General features: G+C 54.0%; 1 protein-coding gene across 1 annotated transcript in view; it reads left to right on the forward strand.

Moving 5' to 3' along the window:
* Positions 1 to 19,385, forward strand: part of PTPRN2 (protein tyrosine phosphatase receptor type N2) — a 710,720-nt gene that overhangs the window by 683,016 nt on the left and 8,319 nt on the right. The window contains exons 19-21 of the mRNA XM_057550450.1: positions 952 to 1,118; positions 6,068 to 6,121; positions 8,736 to 8,800. Coding sequence (XP_057406433.1) covers positions 952 to 1,118; positions 6,068 to 6,121; positions 8,736 to 8,800 — 286 coding nt within the window. The remainder of the gene's footprint in view (positions 1 to 951; positions 1,119 to 6,067; positions 6,122 to 8,735; positions 8,801 to 19,385) is intronic.

Raw genomic sequence — 19,385 nt, forward strand, 5'->3', positions numbered from 1 at the left:
CTATGCCACGGGGACTCTGGCAGAAATGGTTTTCATTTTTTAAATTTTATGAGTACAGATTTGGACAGAAAGGACCAAAAAATGACCTCACTGGGTGGTCAGTTGAGCCTGGTTCTGGATAACAGGCCCCTGGTGGGTCCGTTTTCAGAAAGAAGCCTCTGTTGACTCTGTCCCTAATTCTTAGCATCCCACCTGCACCCCGGCCCCTGCTGCTCTCCAGTGGTCTGTGTCCGCAGTGCTTGCCCTTTTTATCTGAGGGTCCCCTGCAGGCAAGCTCATTTCTCCTGCTGGATTTTTGCCCACATCCAGAAGGAACTAAGGCAACTTGGGCAGTTAAACTAGTACTGGAGTGTGTCCTTTGACCCTGTTTTGCATTAAAATTATTCAGAATGCCAAAGTCCCACGGCAGGACCCACGTTAGAAGCACAGAGGTTCCCCCTAAGCCGGTCGTGGCTTTGGGGTCCCTGCCCTGGGCTTCCAAGCTCAGGGCCCAGCAGCACCTGTGGAGGCCTTTGGTTTCCTCTTTCTACAGCCAGGTGGTACCTCCCTGATGACATGTCAGTGAGAGTGGAACCTCGTGTGGCGTTTTTGCTCAAAAGTATAATTTTTCTCTGGTGATGTTTGTTGAAGGTTTACATGGCTTAGAAAAGACAGAAACTGGAATCGTTTGGATTGTAACAGGTTTTTCCAATAATTGGACTATTATGCCCCAGAGTGACATTAAAAAAACACACAAAAAAACAAAAAACCCACCAAGTGATCTTCTGTGTAAACCGTGTTGAAACTGGGAAGGTGGGCGGGGCTGCTCGCCATCATCCCCCGCCCGCCACGTGCCCCCGTGGTCCCCACCCCTCTCTCCGCAACGTGACTCCGCCCTCAGCCGAGCTGGGCCCCCAGCCGACGCCTGCTTCTGCACACACACACACCCCCGTCCGCTCTCCCCCCGCCCAGGTGCACCTGGTCTCTGAGCACATCTGGTGCGAGGATTTCCTCGTGAGGAGCTTTTATCTGAAGAACCTTCAAACCAACGAGACTCGCACAGTGACGCAGTTCCACTTCCTGAGCTGGTATGACCAGGGAGTGCCTTCCTCCACGAGGTCCCTTCTGGATTTCCGCAGGTAAGACCCACGGCCCGCCGGCGGGGTAGCGTGCTGAGTGCAGGCACAGAGAGAAGGGGTTTCCTGGGTCCAAGGGGCCGTTTGCTGTAAGACGTACCATCTGCTAATATTTGAATGTTATAAATCTATTTATGTTGTGTAAAGGGGAGGGGAGGGGAGATCATGTTAACTCACACGTGAACTGTAAGATGCTTTCTAGCTTTAGAGGTGTTAAAGTGTGAGGGGGGAGTGGGTATCTTAGAACTGTGGGAATGTGGTCATTGTTCTCGATAAGATTCTTCAAGTGGTGAAGAATCCTAGGGTGTGAATTTCACAGGATATTGGTGAAGAAAGCCCAGAGTTTTCGTTTGGGTGCTCAGCTGGTTAGCTATGGTGATAAGAGCTAGGCCCAGATTCTGAAATGGACGACCTTGGCTGAACACCTGGCTGGAGTTCCCACATTACCGTGTATTTGTGGTGCAGTTTGGAAGCTGACAGTTTAACAGTATCTAGAGAGAAAATGAAGGTGTCGAAGGCCACCCATAACCACGTTCTGAGCTTTCTAGAACCTCCCTTACGTTTAGCTGATTGGAAACCTAGCAAGTATGGAAAACAGATAAATATTCAAAACAAGGAATTAGAGAATAAAGGCAAAACGCTCTTTAAACCACTTTAATTGCACGTGTTCGTAAAGTGATTTGTATCTGAACAGTCACAGATACGTAACTCGAGGGAGGTTGAAACGGCGTGTTGTCATAAAGATGGGGTTTCAGGCATAACTCTGGATTTCTTGAATTTGTGTTACAGATTCTGAAGGTTATTTTGATACTCTTTCTTTTGCCTTTTAGCCCACTTTGAAAAACAAAACAAATTTCTTTATTTGAATAGCCCTGTGTGTTAAATAGCACGTGAAACAGCTCCAGCAGAGACGCGAGTTTGGCGTCTCACCTGTCGCCCTGTCCCCCTCCCCAGGGAGGCAGAGGGCGCGAGCGGCAGGGGGTCCTGGACGCTCTTGGACAGACCCACTCCATCCCGATTGCCTGGCCATTACTTACATTTTCTTAATACGAATTTATTTCTAAAAATCTTACTTAGGGCACGTTTCCTGAGATAGACTCTTCAAAAAGCAGTCATTACTGGCAAAATGGATGCAGTTACACACACGGCCGCTGCCGTCTTGGTGCTCATCCAGTGTGTCTGTACATATATGCATATGGGCGTGTTTCTAGCTCCGTATCCATATATGGAGTTGGACAAAATATAACCAACCCTCTGTGCTTACAGTTCGTCAGGAAGAAAAATCTGATTCCCCAAATTCCCTTTCTCCAGAGTCCCAGGAGATAGGGCCCGAGAAGGTTTCGGTAAATAAAAAGGAACGCGGACCCCCAGACCCGGTTCTGAGCATCTCGTTAGAGAGAAAAGCTGTCCTGCCCTCACTAGCGGACAAGGTTGCTCTCATGTACTACCTGGGCCGTTGGTATGATCACATTCTCAGAGCGCATCGCGCTCAGACACGGATCACTGCTTTGTGGTTTTCTGTGTCAAGCAGCCCGCAGATGTCAGCCATCGGAAGGTGAGCCGGCTTCTGAAGACACTGGTCATTTCAATGCAGCGGGGCGGCTCGGCTCCCTTTGAACAATAGACCCGCGTTCATTCCCGCTCTGGCCGAGCGCGTTTCGTCAGACACCGAGATGTGTAATTAAATATTTCTGGCGCCCAGAGGGAGCACATTTACACTTTAAAGAGAAACTGCTAAGCTAAGAGATAATTAGCATCACATGTGAGGGCTTTGCTGTAGAAGAATTCTCTCTCTCTGCTACTCTCTCACTCCTGGCTGTGTGCAATGACATCCACTAACGCTGCTCACTGTAAAAATGGACAACCCTTACTTTGCCAGCTAATGAGCGGTGGCCAGTGTCATTTTTGTGATGTTGCAGCTAGTAATATGAGCCCAGTTGCATAGTCACAAAAGTGATCATTGGAAACTGTGACTGTACTGCAGGGACAGAGTGGGAAGCCCCCTTTCTGAGCCTCTAACGACCTCTGACCTTTGCTTGCTGTTGGTTGCATGGCGGTTCCTTCTCACTCAGTGACCCATGGGTTGGTTTGTATTACTAATCGTTCTTTCTCGGTGAATGCCTCCTGTTGCAGTATATACGATATCCATTTTACTCAATGTTTGCGTCCTCTTGCTTACTGACGATTTGTTCCAGTAAAGTAAAACCAGACAGCTGTGCATTGCTCATCTTCATGAATAATCCGCATCTCTCTCTCGGGTCGACCAGATGAACGCTTTGGTGGACTGTGTGATGCTTCTGCTTTTCTCCTTGTGATGCTTTATGTGGTAATAATACAAGTACCTGGTTCTGTGTAAATAAAATTCTAAACCATGGCAGCACACTGGATTTCCACTCGCGCCTCCTTGATTGCTTGCGGCTGTTTGTAAATAGGTTTAGCCCAGGGAGGGGCTGGCATGGATATTAAAATTACAGTGAAACCTTCTTGGGTCCTGCCGAGGCAGCCAGTCACAACACGCTGGAGAAAATAACATTTTAAACATGTCGTACAACAGAGACCGGAATTGCAGTCTGGAGAAGCAAGTCACAGCCAAAATAGCCAGTAATTTGCTTTTTAGCCACATTTCTTAGCCAGGGAGGTGGTTCCTACTGCGTTTGGCCCGAGGGGGCCTGACCAGCTAGCTGTACGTGGAACGCTGCTGGTCTGCTGTTTCCTTATGCTGTTCTTTCCTGAAACCAGCACGTTTCAAAGAAGGGTATCTTGTTGTTGTGTTTATTTCTTTTTCAATGTACCTTTTTTGTGCTTGGCCCCATCAGAAAAAATGAGCAAAACTGGGGGATTGACCAAAAGTTGAGTTTAGTCTTTAGAAACACAGACAGGCCTGTCAGGTAGGAAATATAACAGGGTGTTGGAGGTGCCAAGCTGAGGTGGTTCACACCTAAAAGATTCCGTGACTGAGAAGCGTCCAGGAGAAAATTCTGTTTGAAGGTGCAAGGCCTGTGAAAGTAGAGCCACCCCGGCTCTGGTCTCACGGGCAAGCAAGCTCCATTCTGCACACACACACACACACACACGCATGCACACACGCACACGCACACACAGCGCGTGCATCATGCCTGGACACACGCATGTGCACACGCACACACACGGCCTTTATTGGGCCGGCGGGCTCCCCACTGCTCACACTGGAGACAAGTCCTTGGGGCCTGGCATCTATTTTGTCAGAGCTAAAGCTCACCGTTGCCTTGACAACCGGAGTGGAGAATGGGAGGTTTTAGAAGGAGGAGCTGGTAGATCTCTTTTCCGATCTCTTATTCTCAAAGGGCTGAGAACTTCCCAGGGATCCTGGCACAGACGTTCCCTCAACTTAATCGCTTCCCCTTTCCTCTCCCCTAAACCCTAACACTGGGGCGTAGGTCAGAAGCAAGGATAGGCTCCAGCAGAAGCAGTGCCGCGGCCACGAGGACACTGAGCAGCCTGCTGTTCCCGGGTTTCTGGGTCCTCACCTCCCAGGCTCCCCGCGGCCCGGGCTTGCAGGCTGGCTCTCAGCCGGGCGGCAGCCATAGAGCATGTGCCGCTGCCCCGATGGCCCCGGGCGCGGCCGTCTCCGGGCACATCTTACCTGGACTGCACGGCCACCTCCTGCCACTTCCCTCGTGCTGTTCTGGGGGTGGCGTCTCCCTTCAGAAGCGCCTATTCTGTTCACTCCGTAGCGGAAGTAGGAAAGCAACGCAGCTCTGACATTTGGGCAATAAATGTCATTTTACGTGACATTAAAATACCCACTCAGCTCACCCATCAGCTGCTGCACTCGACTCCCTCCCCATCCCACACCGTCTCAGGGGTTTGTAGCAAAAGAACCCGCTGATTGAATTTCCACTTTCAACTATTTCCATGCTGAGCAGACAAGCCTTTGCAGAGAAATGTGACATTTTCCCATTTCCGGCATGAAGAAAAAGATTTTTCTCTACTGTCATTCTTTTTAAAATTTTACTTCATGTCTTATATCATAGAAATTCACATTCACAGCACATTTTAGAGCACACCCCCCTCACACATATTTTCCCTCCAATTAACCAAAATTCTGTCTTTAATTTTCTTTATTTAGAAAGATTTTACTGAGAATTTGGATATAATTTGTAAACATGATTAGTTGTTTCACTGAATTACAAAAAATATCAAGCTTATACAGTGAATTTCCTAGCAGTGCTCTGTAGTGATTTAGGATTTGGTTACAAAATCTTAATCTACGCTTCTTGTTAATTTTCATGGATTCTGACCTAAAATCTGCACAACCGAGTTGTTTTAAACATAATCAACGCTTCTTGTTAATTTTCATAAATTCTGACCTAAAATCTGCGCAAACAAGTTGTTTTAAACATAATCGGATTTATAAAAACGGAAATATGTGTCTTGGACATAATTGAGGCTTCTCTGTAATTTAGATATCCTTACAAAACTGACAGATCAAGAAGTGTCTTTAAGATGCTGTTTTGAGACATCACGGTAATGTTGCATTCCAATGTGATGTCTAGACTGTAAGAAATTCGGAGTGTAAATTGCAAAACTCAAAAATTTAAGTGAAGAATCTAGACATATCACAACGACAACGGAAGTCAAATTAACTAGAGCAACCAGGGGTTGGGGGGAGGCGGGAGGAAGGCTCAAACTGATGGATCTGTTGACCTCAGGCCAGAGTTCATACTTGTAAAGGGAAAAAGAAAACTGTGAAAATGTAAGAATTGTTTTCAAAGCTCTGTTTAATAATTTAATATTGAGAAGAAAAATAAACCTTTGAAAATGTGTGCATAATTCTGATCTTCTTTGTCAAAACAGGCTGTTGCAAAATGATGTCCAAGAGACGGTCCGTTTGCTTTGGCGTAAGGGTTGTTTGGGTGGCTGCTGTAGAGTCTAGTACATAATCATAACTTCTGTGTCTCTCTTTATTTCAGAAAAGTAAACAAGTGCTACAGGGGCCGTTCTTGTCCAATAATTGTCCACTGCAGGCAAGTACAACTTTTAACCTGGATTAAGAAGTGTTCACTACCTCAAAAGTAACCACTATTAAATATAGGAACTGAACCTCCTGATTGCTTAATAAGTATATCTAACTGGTAACTTCTAAAGGAAACCGAGGATATAAACTTATTTTGTCTTAAACCCTCCTGGGACCGCTGCGCGAACGCTCGGGGACGGTGTGAGTGGTGTGCGGAGGGGTCTCGGCCCAGCACGCCCTGCAGACGTTTGGAACCCTGCGCAGAGGCTGGGGCCAGTTATGAACGGGACAGACCTGGAATCAAACGAGTGGCCTTCGGGTGAAAGTTCAGTGGCTCAAGTGTCCTCGGGTGGGTTCCACCCAACCAAGAAGAAAGATCCGCTTGAAGAAAACTCCCTCCGAGGGTGAGCTCTCCCCCGAGCTCCTACCCACCTGTTTTGGTGAAGAAGTGCGCTCCGTTGTCTAGAATTGTCTTGCAGAGTATTCCTTTCTGCCTGGGATAAAAAGGAGTCAGGTCTCCAAAGATCAAACACCAAGTCTGTCCATTCAGTCAAGAAGTCTGTGCGTGCATCTGTCTGAGTGTGTGGGTGTCGGAGTGTGTGTGTCTGTGTGTGCATCTCTGTGTGTGTGTGCACCTGCATGCGTGTGTGTGTATTTGAGTGTGTGGGTGTGGGATGTGTGTGCCTGTGTGTCTGTGTGTGTGTACCTGCATGCATGTGTGTGTATCTGAGTGGGTGGGTGTGGGATGTGTGTGCCTGTGTGTGTGCACCTGTGTGAGTGTGTGGGTGTGGGATGTGTGTGCCTGTGTGTGTGTGCACCTGTGTGAGTGTGTGGGTGTGGGATGTGTGTGCCTGTGTGTGTGTGTGCACCTGTGTGAGTGTGTGGGTGTGGGATGTGTGTGCCTGTGTGTCTGTGTGCACCTGCATGCGTGTGTGTGTATCTGGGTGTGTGGGTGTGGGATCTGTGTGTCTGTGTGCACCTGCATGCGTGTGTGTGTATCTGGGTGTGTGGGTGTGGGATGTGTGTGCCTGTGTGTCTGTGTGTGTGCACCTGCATGCGTGTGTGTGTGTATCTGAGTGTATGGGTGTGGAATGTGTGTGCCTGTGTGTCTGTGTGTGTGCACCTGCATGCGTGTGTGTGTGAGTGTGTGTGTTTCTGTGTCGGTCCATGAGAGAAGAGGAGGGGCACAGAGTATGGTCTGTACCCTCGAGAACTGGACCAGAACACTTTTGACCCACCCGTGGAGCACAGCCATCTCCAGTTCTGAGGCAGATCTGGGCAGAGCTGTGTGATGTGAGCTGAAGGGAACTGAGGAAACCCTCGGCCGCAGGCCGGTCACTCGGGCGTCGGCGACACTGGCGTGGTGGCATCCCCGCCTCTGGAGCGCAGGTGGGCACAGCGCGATGCGAAACCGTTCTCTTTCCAACCGAGGCTTTTTCCACCGTTTGTTTGAGAAACACGTTGAGGCCAAACTCAGTGACTCTTTGCTGTGAAAGGATAACCGACAGGCGCCCGGGCCGCTGGCCGGCCCACAGGTCCGAGACTGAGAGCACGGTCACACAGCTCCCCAGGTCCTGAAACGGAGACGCTGGTCTTCTCCTTAAGTTGGCTGATTCTGCCAGGAGTATAAGTGTAAACACCATCCTCTTACTTACATGCTGCCCGTGGGCGTGAGAACAGCCTGCTTGACCTAAGGACCATCTCAGGGCATGTGATGCGGGAGGAGAGATGCAGGGCTACTTCCTCCTAGAAAAGGCACCTTCCTCTCCTCTCATTGGCTATTGTCGAGCCACAATTCAGAACGTTTTTACGGCTCTCGTCCAGGTGGTGATTGTTCCCATTACAGCTGGGGGGCGATGGGGGATGAAAAGAGGCTCTGTTGAAGTGATGGGGGACATGTGCACCCCGCTCCTGAGAGGGACGGACAGACGGCCCCCCGAGGGTGTGGACACACGAGACCTGCACCCGCCCTTCTTCCCTCGCTCACAGCTGGCCTCTTGCAGACACTTTGAATACAAATGCCATCAACTCTGACACTGCCAGACATTTCTTTATTTCATTTTTTTTCTGACAAAATTTGCTGAATCTTTGACCAAAGAGGGGAGAAAAAAGGAAGAAAGGAACAAATCAACGCAGGCACAATAGCTCATCCGCACCGCTATTAGCTCAGGGCTGAAAGCTCTCCAGTCTCCTCCTCCTCCCCCTCCTCTTCCCCCTCCCTCTCTTCCTCCTTCTCCTCCTTCCCCTTCCCTTCCCCTCCCCCTCCTCCTCCTCCCCTCCCCCTCCTCCTCCTCCCCTCCCCTCCCCTCCCCCCTCCCCTCCCCTCCCCTCCCCCCTCCCCTCCCCCTCCCCTCCCCCCTCCCCTCCCCTCCCTCCTCCCCTCCCTCTCCTCTCCTCTCCCTCCCCTCCCCTCCCCCTCCCCCTCCATTCCCATCCTCCTCCCTCCCCTCTCCCACCCTGACCCCCCTCACCCCCTTTCTTTCTCTTCCTCTCCAGTTCTCCACCCTGCCCTCCTCTCCTCTCATGGGCCCCCCTTGAGCACAGAGGGAAGATTCATCGTTGGCATGTGGGGAGTGGGGACAGCATGGTGCGTTGTGTCCTCATCTCTCTCCTTCTATTGACAGTGACGGCGCGGGCAGGAGCGGCACCTACATCCTGATCGACATGGTTCTCAATAAGATGGCCAAAGGTAAGACTCAGAGCGGGGCTGCTTTGTTGTGGCTCTGAGCCGGATGGGGTTGCCATGGCAACCTCGGTGCAGTAGTCACAGAAAGCCTTGGGGAAAATTAGCCTGTTGTCCCTTTCCTGAGTCGCAGGAAAGCTGTTTGCAGCAAGCACGTTCATTTCTAAGGTTCCTCCTTTGTCACCTCCTCCGCCCGGGGTCGCACCCTGGTCTCAGCGCACAGTAGGTGCTGGATGAGTGCTCGCTGAGGACGTCCTGTGTTAACATCAGGAGTGAGGAGAAGGCAGCCCTGATCTTTCAGTGTTTCAGCAGCTAAGAATAACCTTAAACAAATCCTCCCTGTTATTAAAACTATATTTGCAAAATTCAGAGCCACCTAAAATCTCTTGTAGTGATTGTCTCTAAAATAGGTCACCTTTGGATGCCCCTTTGTAACATCGTTTTAGCCCATGAATCACTCTCCGTGGTCCTGGGCCTTTCCCTCCTAGAGACAGTGTCCGGGGACTTGGGCTTAGAGTGCTGGGATCTGAGCACAGACCTGGGATGAGTTCATGGCTTGGGTGGAGTTTAACCCATGAGAGTGCAGGGACCAGACGGGGCTGGCGGCCCCCCAAGTGTGGTCCACAGAACAAACCCGTGAGGTGTCCCCTTAGAGGCCAGAGTGCGCTCCGTAGTCAAGTGGGAGAAGATTCTCTCGGACCCGCCTCTGGGAGAACCACGCGCACGTCAGCAGGGAGACCCTAACCTGACCTGAAAAGACACTTCCTTGTTCTTGAGATGCCTGTCAGCCTCCAGGGAACCTGGGAAGGAAACACTGGGACGAGTGGCATCTCATGGTCTCCTTCCCACCTGTGAAAACGTCCTCCTCTCTACATTGACACACACTCACACACACACGCACACGTGTGTTCTTAGCTAGGGCACCCACCTTCCAGGACACCCACCCTTCATCCTTTGCCTGGCAATAAGAGCAGACACTGATTATAGAAATGGATTTCTATACATTGTCACACAACTGCCAGCAACTCTGAAATAGGCATCTTTCTTACTCCATTTCTCCTGGTTAAAAGAAAAAAAGAAAAACAGAACACATCTTTAGCCCAAGGATATCGATGTGTGGAGATAAAATAATAGCCATTGTGTTACACACAAGGGCTAGAGAGCTTGAGCAAGTTACCAGCCCTACAGCTAGTAAGCATATGACTAGCCAGGACCCAGGACTGGCCCCCCTTGGTGCCGCAGGCTCCCTGACGGCTCCGGGAGAGGAGGGGAGGCAGGGGTGCGGGACAGTGGGCCGGCCGGGCTCGCACCACCAGAGACCGTATTTCACGCCCTGAAGTAGCTCCGAGCTGTGATGTGCAAACAAAGAAACAACGAAGCAAATGCAAATGCTCTGATGGTGCTTTTAATAACATGTTTTGGTCTTAGATCCAAAAAGATAACTTTTTTGGCTGAAAGGTCATTTGTTCCCCGTCCAGTAATGCCGCTGTGTCCCATCGACTGTATCTGTCTCTTCATTTGCAAATGCGCAGTCACTGCAAGCCCGCAGCCCCCGGCGGAATCCCTGCTTCTTCCCCATCGTCGTGCTCCCCTCTGCTGTCACGTGTAGTGTTTCCCCGTCTATCAAACCAAATGCCTTCCGAGAACGCAGATCGCCTTGCGTGTTTGAGGTGCTGCCTTTGTGTGTAAGCAGGTGACACAGGAACCCACTGGGTATACACCGCGTGGCGTGGCGCCCGGCTCGTCCAAGGACAGGGGCCCCAGGGGTACCGGGGTGGGGGGAATACCCGGGTGTCCACCCCGCAGGTGTGGGGGCACCTGGAGCAGGAAAGTGCCACAGCCCCGGGGGCGGGGCCAACTCCCATCCCGGCTGCCCCCACCCCCACCCCTGCCAGCCGCTGGGCCTGAGGTGCCTGCCCCGTCCTGTCAAATCCCGCTTGGAGCTCGGCTGCGGCAACAGTGCGAGCCCAGCCATGTGGAACTGGCCCGGGAGGGCGGTCTCCAGGCTCTTTCAGAGATTGGTCACCCCTCATTCTGCTCCTGACCTGCTCCCCTCTGCCCGGGGGCCCGCGCTATGAAATCCCCTGACCCGGGGCCCAGGCTGTAGTCTCGGGACAGATCAAAGGGCGGGGAGGCCCCTCGGCCTGCGAGGTGGGCCTTTCCCAGGCCGCCCCGGCGAGCGGCCGCCGGGGTTTTGTTCTGGGCCAGGCTCGCGGGGCCGGGCGGCCAGGACCACCTTTGTCTGGCCTGAGAAGCCGGAGGCCCGTGCTGCCGTCCCGCGTTCATCAAATGATCAAAGGCTCTGGGCCTGGACACGAAATCCTTCTTCCCGTTTCCTTTTCTGAAAGGAATGAATTGCAGGAGGACCGAAGAATGCCTCTCCCAAGCTCTCCTGCAGCCCAGTGCCTGCGTCGGCCCTGGGCTCTGAGGCTGGCCGGGGACACTCAGCCAGCCCAGCCAGCCACAGCCTGGGGCCTCGGCCAGGCACCCGGGCTTCGGGGGAGTAAAGCCTTTGGGGCCTTTGCGTGTACACCAGGAATCATACGGAGCTTTCGGCACCGTCTGGTCTGTCAGCGAGCAGACAGGATGCGGTTTGAAGTCTGAGCTGGGGGGGCTGGTTCTCTGCCCGGCGTTTGTGGCGGGAAAGTCAGGGGTCAACCTGTAAAATTCTTCCACACATTTTTCCTGTGGCTGTGAAGACGTTTCTAACTCAGGGTTAATATTTTGGGTCAGAATCAGGGTTTGGTAGCGTTCCTCTCTCACCTAGGGACTGAGCTCAAACGTAGCAATGTTGGTTTTGCAGCCGGGATACTTTCCAAGCTTGTGCCTTTTACATTTTTGTCCGTGACCTCTCTTTGCCCAGGGTTTTTCATATTTCACCACAATTTTTCAACCAAATGGAGAGCGCCAGGCGGATGGTGGGGCTTCCCAAGGATCACATTTGCTGGGTCACCCGGAGGAGGCGGGCTCACTGGCTGTCCCTCACCGGGGGCCACGGAGGAAGCCCCACCTCTGGGAAGCTGGCCGTGCCGCCCTGAGCCTCCTGGCTTCTGGGGTGTCCACAGGCCCGGACTGTCCTGGGGGGCCTGTTCCTTTCGTTTGGCAGGAGCTGCAGGACTGAGATGTCATTGTATGACGTGGAGTGCCAGCCCGAGTCAGCAGGTGCACCCGGAGATGCCTTTTAAGCTCACGTCGGCCGCGAGTTCGCCCTAAGTGGTCTTAGCACGGAGTGTGAAGGGATGTCCAGCACCCACGTGGCCATCTGTCCAGCTCCCGGTCTCCATCCTCAGGAAGCTCATCTTCTTTACTATGTCCCTGTCACGTGGTGACATCAGTAAGCATCTCCTCTTATAAGGGGATGTATAATCTCCATCGTACCTCCTGTCTCTGTGAATTTGACAGCTCTTGGGACCTCATATGAGTAGAATCAGACAGTTTGTGTCCTTCTGTGCCTGGCTTATGTCACTGAGCATCATGTCCTCAAGGTTCACCTGTGTTGGAGCCAGTGGCAGGATTTCCTTCCTGGTTGAGGCTGAATAACGTTCCATTGCAGGGGTGGACCACAGGTAGCTTATCCATCATCCATCTATAGACACTCGGGTTGCTTCCACCTTTCAGCTATTGAATTAATGCTACTATGATCATGGGTGTGCAAACATCTCTTTGAGCTTCTGCTTTCAATTCTTTTGGGTTATACACCCAGTGTGGCATTGCTGGATCGTATGGTAGTTTTATTTCTAATTTCTTGAGGACCCTCCGTACTGTTTTCCACGGCAGCTGCACCATTTTCCATTCCCACCAACAGTGCATAAGGAAGGGCTCCAGTTCTCCACACCCCCTTCAACACTTGTGTCATTTTCTGGGGTTTTGATAGTAGCCATCCTCGTGGCTGGGAAGCAGCATCTCGCTGTGGTTTTGCTTTGCCTTTTCCTAAGGACTAGAGATGTTGAGCATCTTTTCATGTGTGTGTCGACCATTTGGATATTTTCTTTGGAGAAGTATCTATTCGAGTTCTTTGCCCATTTTTTAATTGGGCTGTTTGTTATTTTTGTTGTTGAGGTGTAGGAGTTCTTTATATATTGTGAATATTAAACCCTTATCAGATGTGTGATTTGCAAATATTTTCTCCCATTCTGGGAGAAGTAACGCTTCATGGCTCATTGGACTTTTAAAACCCAGCACTCCCCCAGAGCTGCACTGTTCAGGGCAGTAGCCACTAGCCACGTGTGGCAACTTACATGATAAGATTGAAACGCTGACCACATGCCAGGCGCCCTGATAACACAGGTGCCCGATGGCTGCCAAACGGGCGGTGCAGACGGACAACACGCCCGTAGCAGGAAGTCCCGTCGGGTGGCTGTGCTCCAGGGAGCAGCGCTGAAGGTGGTCGTCCACGTGTGTCCGGTCCTCCGTCTCTTCTGTCTCTCGGCCCTGCTCCCACCGTCCCTCCCTCGGTGGCCTTGGACTGGCTTCCCCGCTCGCTCCTGTGCCCGTCTCTCCTGCACACAGCGGTCAGCGGGATGTTAAAGAGAAAGATCTCGGGAGGCCCCACGTGTTCGCAGCCCCTCTCTCGGGGCCACGCCGGCTCCTTCCTACAGAACCCAGGACCCGGCCCTGGTCTGCGGGGGACGTACCCCCCAGCCCCTTTCCCCGCTCCTGGGCCCTGCTGTCCCCCTCGGCCACCATCGTGGTGTCGTTCCTCTTTTGGCAAATACGGGCTGAACCACAGAAGTGCCGTTCCAACCTAGTACTTATTGAGCACCCAGAATACATGGTGAACAAGGGAAACGGTCTGTCCTCCTGGGCTTTACACTCCATGGAGAGAAGCAGGTGGCGGCTGCAGCTTGTGACTTGGGGCAGCGAGCACCGTCGAGGCCCCGGGCTGCGGGGGCAGTGGCGGGGGGCGCTTCGCCCCACGCCTGTCACAGAGCCCCGTACGCATCTGTAGCCCGTTCCTCGCAGCCCCAAGGGGCCCTGAGGGCTCCCTTATGCCGACACTTGGTTGCAAACTGAGGAAGCAGATCCCCGGAGGTTTGGTGACCTGCCGGAAGGCATCCAGCTGGCCAGGCTGCTGCGGAGCCCTGGTCTTTCTGCAAATGGCAGAGCCCAAGAGGTGAGGGGGCAGCACTGCAGAGACACGGCCAGGCTGCGCGGCCCGGGGACAGGGGCGGAGCGGGTAGCTGGGTCTGTTAGGGCCGCAGGGGGCGCTCCTGGCCGGTGTGGAACCCCCGTGCATCTCGTGGGTCAGACCTGCTCACATGGCTCCTGCTCCCTCCTGACTCACCCGTGGACACAGTCCCACGTGGCCGATGAGAAGCGGGAGACCTGGCTGGACCCCACCCGACGCCGGTCCAGGGCCGTCCCTCCCATGCGCACTTCCTTTGCCCAGATGAGCGACAGCCAGCTTGTCACCCAGGTTTTCCTCTCTCTCGTCCCCAAACCCAGACTGGCCCCCCACCCTGTCCCCGTGAGCATTGCCACCGTCTGCCCCGCTGGCCCCTGGCAGGCCTGGCTGGCCGTGTTTGGCAGGATCGCCACGGCTTGGAGGCCACAAGACTCCTTCCGCATCACCGGCTGCCCGCTGCCCCAGAGTCTCCCTACCTCGGAGACCCCGGAGGCCCAGCAAAGCTGCCGTGGCCCCTCTCAGCAGCAGCTCACGGCTCCTCCCCAGACAGTGAGGGTCCGTCCCCTCTCCTGCCAAAGACCCCTCGTCCCTCCCTGGTGGCAGGAAGTCCCCGAGCACAGCAACCCTGGTCGCGGGGCAGTGACGGCTCAAACACTGTGTTAAGTAGGACCCTGAGGCCGCGCTCTGTGGGTGGGCAGTGGTGTTGGGGACCACGCCTCTGTCACTTTGCACTAGTGACCCTCCCAGAAAATCCTGCCACAGTTGCGTGAACTTGTGTTAGAACGTTCTGTGACAAGTGCTGACCGTCTGTGTTGTCCTTACGACCTCGCGGTGCCCGATGAGGCCTCCCCGGACCCTGCCTCTCCTTTCATGGGTGGAGACGGTGCGAGGAACCCAAGGAACGTGGTCCCCGTGCTGCCGTCAGCTGAGTAACTAAGTAGCCCCGTCCCCGGCCAGGCCGTGGGGCCGGCTGCGCCCTCAGTTTCTGACCCAGACATAGACTCGGGGGCCGAGGTGGGAGGAGGGGCACGGAGAGCCTTCGATGGGGGTTTTGTGAGTGGCTGAGAGCCCAGCTCCCCTGGAGCACTTGCCCCTCAGTTCAAGGGTAACAAGGGCCCAGCCCCTCGGGGCGGCCATCGGTCCCACGAGGCCCGGCCGCCCGCCCTCCTGCCCCCTGTGCTCTGATCATATGGGGACTCAGGAGTGCGTCCGTGGCCCCAAGTGCAAGGTCCTGGGTGACACGGGAGGGCCGCCTCAGAGCCCCTGCTCCCCTGAGCCTCCGTGTCATTACGGCCTCGGTGGGCTCCCCAGCCTCTTCCCTGCAGCCGCAGACATCACCCGGATGACCCACCCCTCGTCCCCTTCGTAACCCTGACCCGTCCACTGAGGACCTGAGTGTGTCCCGGGGCGTGTGCGTCCTGCGTGGTTCCTTGTCACGTGGGCGGAACCGGGAGGCAGTGAGGTCCCCGCCGTCAGCTTCCCGTGCCCGCGCTGTGTCCGCGGCGCCTGCCTTCCCGGGGCGCGTGGGGACCCGAACGGCGCGCTCCTGCAGGCCTCAGGCTGCTCGTGGCCGTCACGTCCGTCTCTTCTTTACGAGTTTAACGGCCGCCCCCTCCTGACGCCCTCTTTTTAACCACTGTGCCCTCGCGCGCACCTGGCTGCCGGGTTGTTCTCGGCGCTGAGGCTGCCGGTACGGGCGCAGCGTCACAGACACTCCGGCGCCTCGCTGAACATCGCAGATGCGTCGCACAGTTCCGTCCCCTCCTGGAGCGTAAGTGATGGCATCCTTATGGGCGACACGCCCAGTCCTGCTTTCATTTACTTGTATTTATTTATAAAGACGTGGAGGCATCCTAGCTTCTCCTGAAAAACGATTTCGAATTTGTTTTCAAAAACATGAAAAATACCTGGTTTGTTTGGGTTCTGAGATACTTGATTTTCAAGTGAATATGATGCCAGTTTGTCTCCTTGGATCCCAGTGAAACCTCGTGAAAGGGAGATGATCGTTCATCTAGAAGGCCAGCGAAAAAGTCTTCCTTTTTAATTTTGATAAATCTTCAGTCGATTCAGACCATCCGGAAACATGAAGTAGGAACTGCTCGGCACGGAAGACCCAGGACAGAGTGTGTGCGTGTGCATCTGTGCGTGCGTGTGTGTGCGTGTGCACCGTGGGGAGTGTGTGGGAACGTGCCCACGTGCGTGCACAGTGGGAGGCCAGGGTCTGGAGGCGGCACCTGCACCCAGAGGCGGGAGGAGGGCTGCCCTCCGGCTGTGATGCCCCCTGACTTGCAGCGTCTGGGGTCAAGGCTCGGTCATCCTATTGACCCAGAGGGACCCCAGCTGCGACATCCAGCCCTGCCGATTGCAGGGGTGAGGCCTCGCGCTGTCCCTGCCTATCACTGCTCAGCCCTTCCTTCCCAAACGGAGCTCAGCCGAAGACCACAGGCTCTCGGGACCCAGCTCGGCGCTCAGACAGCTCTGCCTTCGTCCTGGGACATAGGCACTGCTCCCCACTGCTCCTTGCGGGCTCATGACCGTCACCGCTCTCCCTTCGTCCCTTTAGGTGTGTTTAGCGAGGAGCAGAGCTTTCCTCAGTTCTCCCAGAGGGTGGAATTGAGACAATTTCCTCCTGCAAAATAAAGGCCTTTCTCTCTTGTGCATTTGACGCATGACGGCTTTTTTTTTTACAAGAAAAAAAGGATACATTGCATCCCTGCCGTCTGCAAAACCTTCTGGGTAAAAGCTCTGCAACAAAATGTATTTCTGTTTATTACGTGATGTTGCTGTGGATGCTCTCGACGGCGAGCCGCGGCCACGCCGCCAAAATCCGCGAGCCCCACGCCCCGCCCACTAGCCAGCAATCACTGGGAGAAGTCAGAACAAGCCTCGTGAGGAGGCACCGGTGGCCCGTTCGCTCGGCTTTCTTTCACTTTGAATTGATTCTCGCATCCTAAAAAACTGTTTTAATATTGCTAATACTTACGTTCTTTTAATGTTTCTTGTTTGATGGCGAATACTTTTTTATCTAAAGCTTAAAAGCCTCTGTTGTCTTAAAAATGTATTTAACCAATAATGTGAACTTCGGAGCCAATGGCCCCCCCGAGCACCCTGGGAAGCCGCAGCGGCAGCCCTTCGTGTGTGCTGGTCGGTGCTCGGGGTGGCGCCCGGCCAGCGTCTCTCAGGACCCCGCCGGCCACTCCGGCCTCGAGTCTGCAGCGCACCTGCTGGGTCACTGGTGCCGGGAAAGATGGGTCAGACTGGCTCACAATCGCCCTGTGCGGTGCTGGGCCCAAATTCACAGGCTGCCTCTGCCTGTGTGGTACATTCATGGAATCACCAGCGTAAGCCGACCGCGGGGCGACTTAAATAAGCACGTACATTCCTCGCGTATCCGAATAGCGGTGATGCTTCTCAGATAGAACATGCCAGAAACCTCTCCCTGAAATCACACCCCGTCTTCTGTCTGGGTTTTATTTGCATCTGTTATAATTAATTCCTCCACTCTTCACACGCTTTTCGACCTGAGCACCGCACCTCGTGTGTCTGTTCGCCTGGACCTTGACGTGTGATCAGCAAATGGGATTTGTAGAGAGCATTCCATTTTAAAAGCAGTAGAGGGAGCTTCCTATCAGTAAAGCCTTGTATAAGGTGATGAAGGACACACACCCCTCCCTCCAGCCCCGAGGCTCTGGGTTGTAAACGCAGACTGTGTGTCTCATGCACCGCAGGGTCACCAGGACGCTCGGGGTCACTGAACAGCATGCAGGGCCGTGCCTCCCCGCCCCCATAAAAGATCCCGCGTGTGCATTCTATGGAAACTTCTCTCTCTACACACACTTCAGACAACTAACTCTCCTCGATCCTAACACGCAGGGAGACACCAGCCATCCACGTCGGACCGCTGAGTCTACCCGATACATCCATTACTCCTCTATTTTCAGCACTGTACGTTTTGTAAGCTTTAATTTGATTCCCTCCACCGTTGAGTCTTGGCTTCAGGCTAAGCGTGATCTGAGGCGTGGTCCCCAGGCGTTTTGTCTAGGGAAGACCTAAGTAGGCTTTCTCCTTCCTCTTTCTCACTGCCTCTGTCAGCAGTCGTCCGAAGGAGAGTGCAGTGAAGAGAGAGGTTTCGTCTGTAGCACCGGATCAGAGCATCACCCGGTGGCCATACAGTCTCCCCACGGAGCTGCCTTCAGAGGGGACCTGCACGTGGCCCCAGGCAGAGCCCTGCAGAGTCGCTCCAGGCTGACAGAGGAGGGACGGGGGGTTTGGGCCTTCATGCCGGTTCTCTTGCTCAGACTAGCCCTTCGGAAGAAAAGGGCCGTTGAAAGAGTCTTTCAAACCAGTTTCAAGGACTAAAGACGCTGCCCTGAGCAACTGTAAAAAGTGGGGGGTTAAGTCTGGACCCCTCAGGACTTTGTTTTTAAAGGACTAGGATCGTCTCTGAGCTGATGAATCAGACTCTACCCCACACCTCGTTCTCCTGGCATCCACGGAGCAGGACAGAGCTGCCCAGTGATAGCACTTCTCCAGAAGGCTCTGTTCACGGAATCTGCGGGGTCACATGCACTGAGCATCTAATACGTTCTGTGCATCGCGCGGTCACCGCGCACTGACCCGCGGGTCCCCAACGAGGCCCCTCGGTGCTCTGCTCCCGCTGGAGCTTTGCGCCCGCCCCGGACGCTCCCAGGCGGAGTTTTCTGTGTCCTGCCCACAGTCGGGCCTCTTCACGCTTGGAATTAAACTGCAGCAACAGCTCCGTGCTGCGTCCAGAGGGGCCACCCTGACCAGGCACCTGGGTGTTTCTGGGGGGACGAGAACTCGGGTCTCAGGGGTAGGACTCCCCTCTCCGTGCTGGCTCTCCACGTAGGACTTCACTTTCTTAAGGCAAACCTGTGGTTTGAAGAAGCCCATTTCTGTGTTCCTTTGGGGAGGTGAGGAAGCAGGTTCCCGGCACAGGGGGCCACTCGGGGGGCCGCTGCACACGTGGCCGGGGGACACCCCCCCCCTGTAGCTCCTCTTACACCCACTGTTTCAGGCTGTTCTGGACTCACAGGTTCCCCCCAAAACAAGACTGTACATCTTGTGACCTTGTCAGCTTTCAAAAACTTCTGACACCTTCAGAGGAGCCTTCAGGCAAACAGAAGGAGACCCTGTCTTCCGCCTGGATGAGTTTCTCAGCAGATCCCCCAGAAAGAAAGACTTCCTAGAAAGACTTTGATTTAAGAGTCGGGGGGGCTTGGGGTGTTCCCATACCCGACGGAGGGCATTCATCGTCTGGAAGGACGGCCAGCTTAGATGAGATGAGCTCATGCCACACTGTCCCCGCACCTCGAGGCACTCGGACTGGCCACCGTGCTGGCCGAGGGGGGTCAGCCCGGATCCTGCCCTCCCGGTCTCAGCGACTTACTGCCGGATTCCCAATACTCGTGGCAGTTTCCCTGATGCGAGCACAGCACCTGGTTG

The sequence above is a fragment of the Balaenoptera acutorostrata genome, chromosome 7, assembly GCF_949987535.1.
Source record: "Balaenoptera acutorostrata chromosome 7, mBalAcu1.1, whole genome shotgun sequence".
Taxonomy (NCBI): Eukaryota; Metazoa; Chordata; class Mammalia; order Artiodactyla; family Balaenopteridae; genus Balaenoptera; species Balaenoptera acutorostrata.